This window comes from Plecotus auritus (genome assembly GCF_963455305.1).
Source record: "Plecotus auritus genome assembly, chromosome: X".
In the NCBI taxonomy this organism is placed as follows: domain Eukaryota; kingdom Metazoa; phylum Chordata; class Mammalia; order Chiroptera; family Vespertilionidae; genus Plecotus; species Plecotus auritus.
The window spans coordinates 58,894,244-58,900,243 of record NC_137784.1 but is presented as its reverse complement, the minus strand read 5'-3'; the positions used below and the strand labels follow the sequence as shown (position 1 = coordinate 58,900,243).

The 6,000-nt window shown below is 37.0% G+C and overlaps 1 protein-coding gene across 1 annotated transcript in view; it reads right to left on the bottom strand.

Annotated features, from left to right (window-relative positions):
* Positions 1 to 281: 281 nt before the first annotated feature.
* Positions 282 to 6,000, bottom strand: part of CHIC1 (cysteine rich hydrophobic domain 1) — a 158,280-nt gene continuing 152,561 nt past the window's right edge. The window contains exon 6 of the mRNA XM_080653250.1: positions 282 to 3,943. Coding sequence (XP_080509376.1) covers positions 3,893 to 3,943 — 51 coding nt within the window. The 3' untranslated portion in view covers positions 282 to 3,892. The remainder of the gene's footprint in view (positions 3,944 to 6,000) is intronic.

Sequence of the window (6,000 nt, the reverse complement as noted above, 5' to 3'; positions counted from 1 at the left end):
TGGAAAATTTTCCTGTAGTTCACCATTTAAAGGAACCCAAACAATTTGACAATTGTTGCAAAATGGATTTTTAAAGTAGAATTTTAAAGGCATAGGAGGCCTAATTTCAATAAATTTGAGCATCTTACCATTAAATTAGCAAAAATATTTCCACTATGTGAAACTGCTCCCATTAAAGATATAATTTCTATATTCTTCTAGATAAAAATAAATTCTAGTGAAATATTATTCAAGTAGTGAGGTTTCTTTTAAAAATATTTTTTTTAAATTTATTGATTTTTAGAGAGAGAAGGAGGGGAAGGGAGAGAGAGAAACATTGATCCCGTGTTCCACCCATCTATGCCTTCATTGGTTGATTCTTGTTTGTGCCTTAACCGGGGATTGAACCCACAACCTCAGTGAATGGGGATGACGCTCTAAGCAAGTGAACAAGTAGTAGTGAGTTAGTGAGGTTTGATTTTGTAAGTGGTGGGTTACTTGTATAAGCAAAATTAAAATGTTAATAGTTTTTAAAGTTCTCATACATTTGGAAAAAAAACACCCTATTTTTTCAAAGGCTTACAGATGTTGTAGAACTTCACTCCAATTATTACAAACAAAAATAAATTTCATTAAAAATGGTAGAGTACTAAGTATTAACAGTTCAACTGATCAGACAGTATTTATGGGTCATAATAATATGAATAGTATGTCTATTCAGTACTTAAGTGGGTTTTGGTGGGGCTTCAATCCAAGACCATTGTTGTTACAGAACCATGTTAAATTACACTTTCACTAGCATTAGAATTAAACTAGTTTTATGAGTGACGGATAGTCTTATTCTGTAATATTTTGTCACTAATGGATCACATGATTAGGGGAAAAGAAAAAAAAGAGGCTTTAAATAATAAGTAGAAGAAATATAATGTGTTAGTGAAATATACTTAGTTGAAAAGATGGTTTTAAATCTAATTTCTACCAATTCATCCATTCTGCCTCCTTTCACATAAAATGCTAATTTTGTTCAAAAAAGACAAGGCACTTTCCCATCTACTTCTAACATTTGACTACAATGGTCTCTTTCCTAAATTAACATGAGGGGTTAAAAGGGAACAAAGAATAGTTGAAAAGGATTAAAGATTATTTCATTTTATATACAATTCAGGTGCTTAAAGGGGTAATGAGGGTGGAGCTACATAAAGGGAAGTTAGAGAAGAACCAGTTTTAATTTGTAACCTTAAAGCTTTGTGAGATTTATATACTTTGGCAAATACATGTTATTTTCTCTGGAAATGACCACAGCAGGTTTAATAAAAGATTATTATGCAGCTAAGAAATTAAAATTTACTTTCTTCAATTAAAAAACAACTTTCACAAAAATATTTTACTAACTTGATGAAAATATCCGAGCACATTCTATCTTGAGGATAAAAGGAAAAAAAGACCAGGGGGAGAAATTAATGACCTCAGTGTGCTCTGTCATTTTAGCATTCACTGTTGCCAATTTCATTGAAAAGAAAACCAGCCCTCCCCAAAAGCATTCTAAAACCCCAAATGAAAATTAGCCCCAGCAAATAGCTTTACAAAGCAGTTATATAAGAAAGTAAAAAAGAATACTGGTTATTTTCTGAATAGTTCAAGAAAATAAGATGAGTCAACCAGCATAATGATCAATAAAGTAATACATTTAAGAGCAATTAGAGTAGGTTTTAAAATTAAGTTTATACATATTGGCAAATGGTTTTTATAACAAATACTATTGTAACTTGAATTATATCTGTCACCTTCAGATGCACTCTATTCCTGTCTCAATATTTATATCATGGAAATAATTCACTACTTTCTGCTGTTCTTTGAGCAAAACCAAGTGTGATTTATACATGGTAGAAAAAGTTACTATGACCATCACATGGCTAAATGCTAACTTTATATAAAAAATGAAATTTCATGTTTTGACATTTACCAATAATTATTCTATCAGTGATAATTAGAAATTTTGTATTATTCTGCAAATCAATTTTGGTATTAAACTGTCACAGTTTGAAGCATAAACCTGATGATATTAGCCAGAACATAAACCACAGATAAAATGTTTACCTGACCTTAGCTATAAAAAAAGACATTTGGTATGCATTTTCAGAGGTTTCCACCTTGTCTATAAAAATACACCTTCAGTTGTGCAGCAGAGAAACATGATATTTGCAGACACACGCAACATATGAAAAGTTAGATTCTGGATGGCTGGGTGGCATGGTAATGAGGCTCTACAGAGGGAGGTGAAAAAGTGTTTGCGCAAAAATTATAGTCACATATCAAATAGAGTTTCTTTTTCTCCTCTTCTATTACTTGTGTAAGACTGTGGATGTCAAAGTAGGCATAAATTTTACAAGTGGCTTTAAAACGTTTGACCTTGTATGAAGAAATGATTGTTCTCTTCACTGGGATAAATGCTTGCCTAAAAAACTTTACTAAAAGCAATAAAAGGTAATAAATATAATATTATTTAGTCCCAGGTAATTTTATTTTTAGCACTAAGAATCACAAATAATGCCTATATATTGAAAAAATTCAAATTCTAGAAGAATTAGAGTGTGGTGCTCTCACTTATCTTAATTGTGAACATATGCACATACCAATGAAAAGGCTATATATGGGGTGAATTTATAAAGTAAAATTTTGGTTTAAATACTTGTATTTCCTTATTTATAATATCCAAATGTTGAAAAAAGATCCTCAAAAATAAGATTAAGAATATTTTATCAGTTATGATTCAGCCACTACATATACTTTAGGTACAGCTTTTCAATTAGCTCTCTCTTTCCCAAAGTAGAATACCAGAACTCCAAAAGGGGGTTAACAGTGACATTTATGGGGATCTACACACCATCTAAGCCATTTGAAATCTTAAAATACTCCTTACAAGTCATAATTGTGTGTATTTTCAAACAAGGGAAAGGAAACATTAAGGGAAATAGATGAGAATACTGAGGCTGTGAAATGTGTCAGATGTCAAACGAATTCTTTTGGGGCTGGAAATGGAGGACAAAACTGGAACTACTGAATTAAATAGAAGAAATCAGGTTCTTGGTTTCAAGTGCAAGGCAGAATGTCTCAAATTATTTCAACTTTAATCAACTCATTACAAAGGGCAACCCTGTTCTACAGCTGAAATTTTTAACATACTTATTATGGCTTTGCCATACAACAGCATGTTAACAGTATGTACATTCCAAAGGATGCTTACAAACTTCAATAATATTAAAATCTATGCAGAATTGTCGGCAATACAGTAAGAGCAATATTAAATTCTATAAACCATGGCATACCACATTGTACATTATGCAGAGACAATATTTACAAGTCTTTAGGAGTTTAAATATTTTATCCACTAACATAAGTGATAATTTAGCTAAGTGCAGGACAAAACCAGTGCTATTAATTGCATGTCCTTTAAAAGCAGGAAAGAGCAAAACCATTGCTAAAAGCTACCAATAGCTTATTTATGTATGTTTAATATGGGATTACAGAGCATTGAAGTAGCCTAGAAAAATGATGCCTATTTAGAAACAGCAAGTAGGAAAATTATAAGGCAACATGCTTAGAACAGTTTTTGTGTTTGTTTTTAAATGCCAGCACTAATGTTTTATCTTTAATGGCAACTATACATATACACATATACGTCTGTATTTATTTAAAAATTGAGAGTGCAAAACACAAGCCTCATTTAACAACAACAACAAAAAAGATGTGCAAATTTTCTTCTTAAACCAACACAAAAGAGTGAGGAAAATATTTTACCATTATAAAGAATAAGTTGAACACAGCAAAGGAGACCATCTTCATTCCAAAATCATCTACAAGGCACTAAGGGTAGGAAATGACAGGTAACACAGAAGTGACTAATTAAAATTCCTCAGTCAGGTCGGAATATGGGATATTTTGGTAAGAATTCTATTAGTATTACCTGCAAAATAAAAACAATTAAGAATATTTGACATAATAATTTTCATTTAGTATAATGTACATATATTCCAGAAAGTTTATACTCATTTTTCACAGGACTACTAGTATATTTTTCCTGTACTATAACATAAGTGAAATATATAAAACTAGTGGCCTGGTGCACGAAATTCGTGCATGGGGGGGGGCGGGAAGGTTAATCAGCCTGGCCTGCACCCTCTCCAATCTGGGATCCCTATCACAATCCAGAGCCATTGGCTCCTAAGTGCTCACCTGCCTGCCTGCCTGATGTTCCTAACTGCTCCCCTGCCAGCCTGATGGCTCTAACTGCTCTCCCCTCCTGGCCTGATTCCCCCAACTGCCTATCTGCTCTCCCCTCCTGGCCTAATCCCCCTAACTGCCTATCTGCTCTCCCCTCCTGGCCTAAACCCCCTAACTGCCTATGTGCTCTCCCTTCCTCTCCACGCCTTCAGACCCCGGCACAGGAGTGCTGAGAGCTCTCCGCCAAGGCCCCACCCCCATCCTGACACCCCCCCTCTGGGCCAGGCAGCGCCATGGGCCTGTGCACGCCTCCACAGGGGGGTGGGGTGGCGCCCCCTGCAGCAGCCTCATGTCCCGGTGGCGCAAGTCCCTGCCCCCGTCCCCTCCCACCAGCTCCTGTGTGCATGCAGCCTGGTCATGACTGTGACACCATTAGGACCAATTAGCATATTACCTCTTTATTATATTTACTACATTTTTGTTACATTGGAAATTAAATCAAATTGGCAAATATAATTACTTACTGTAGCTAACAGTTTTTATTACCTGATTTAAAATAACTATTTGTTTAGGTGAAGGAAAGTAAACCCTATTACATTATTATATCCTTCCACACCTTCCCCCTCTTTTTTTTTTTTTTTAGCAAAGTGGAAGAAATTAAAATTGTGCTATACGGATTAGAAAAATACCTTCATCTATATTACATCTATATATTTTTCTATTAAAGCTCCTATTTGCTTGAGTATTACTATCTTTTACAAGTTGTTTGAAAAATTTAATAAAGTGTCCAAATTGATTAAAACATTTTTATTAAAGGTTTGAAAATATAATAATGAAAGCCTAAGTTATTTGTAAACTTACATAAATTTAATATGTAAATGTATAATAGATTTTAGATTTGTGGTCATTTGTACATTTCCCCCAAAAAACTATTCATAGTGGAGAAAGATACCATAACAATCCTTATTTAGGCAATGGAAATGGAATGTTTATTATTAAATATACTAGAGGCCTGGTGCATGAAATTCGTGCATGGGGGGGGTGTCCATTAGCCCAGCCTGCACCTTCTCCAATCTGGGACCCCTCTGCTGGCTCCCAACTGCTCGCCTGCCTGCCTTCCTGATTGCCCCTAACCACTTGTGCCTGCCAGCCTGATCACCCCCTAACCACTCCCTTGCCAGCCTGATTGATGCCTAACTGCTCCCCTGCCAGCCTGTTTTCCCCAAACTGCCCTCCCCTGCAGGCCTGGTCACCCCCAACTGCCCTCCCTTGCAGGCCTGGTCCCTCCCAACTGCCCTCCCCTGCTGGCCATCTTGTGGTGGCCATCGTGTGTCCACATGGGAGCAGGATCTTTGACCACATGGGGGCAGCCATCTTGTGTGTTGGAATGATGGTCAATCTGCATATTACTCTTTTATTAGATAGAATAGAGGCCTGGTGCATGGGTGGGGGACAGCTGGTTTGCCCTGAAGGGTGTCCCGGATCAGGGTGGGGGTTCCCTTGGGGCATGGGGTGGCCTGGACGAGGGGCCTGTGGTGGTTTGCAGGCCAGCCACAGCCCCTGGTGACCCAAGCGGAGGCCCTGGAATCTGGGGTTTATTTATCTTCTACAATTGAAACTTTGTAGCCTGGAGCGGAGCCAAGCCTTCTGCTTGCTCCGTGGCTGCCACCGTTTCTGTTTGGATTTATGTATCTTCTATCATTGAAACTTTGTAGCCTTGAGTGGAGGCCTAGGCCGGCAAGGGCAGGCAGAAAGCTTGGCTTCCTCCATTGCCGGGGAAATCCAAGCCTCCCTCCTGCT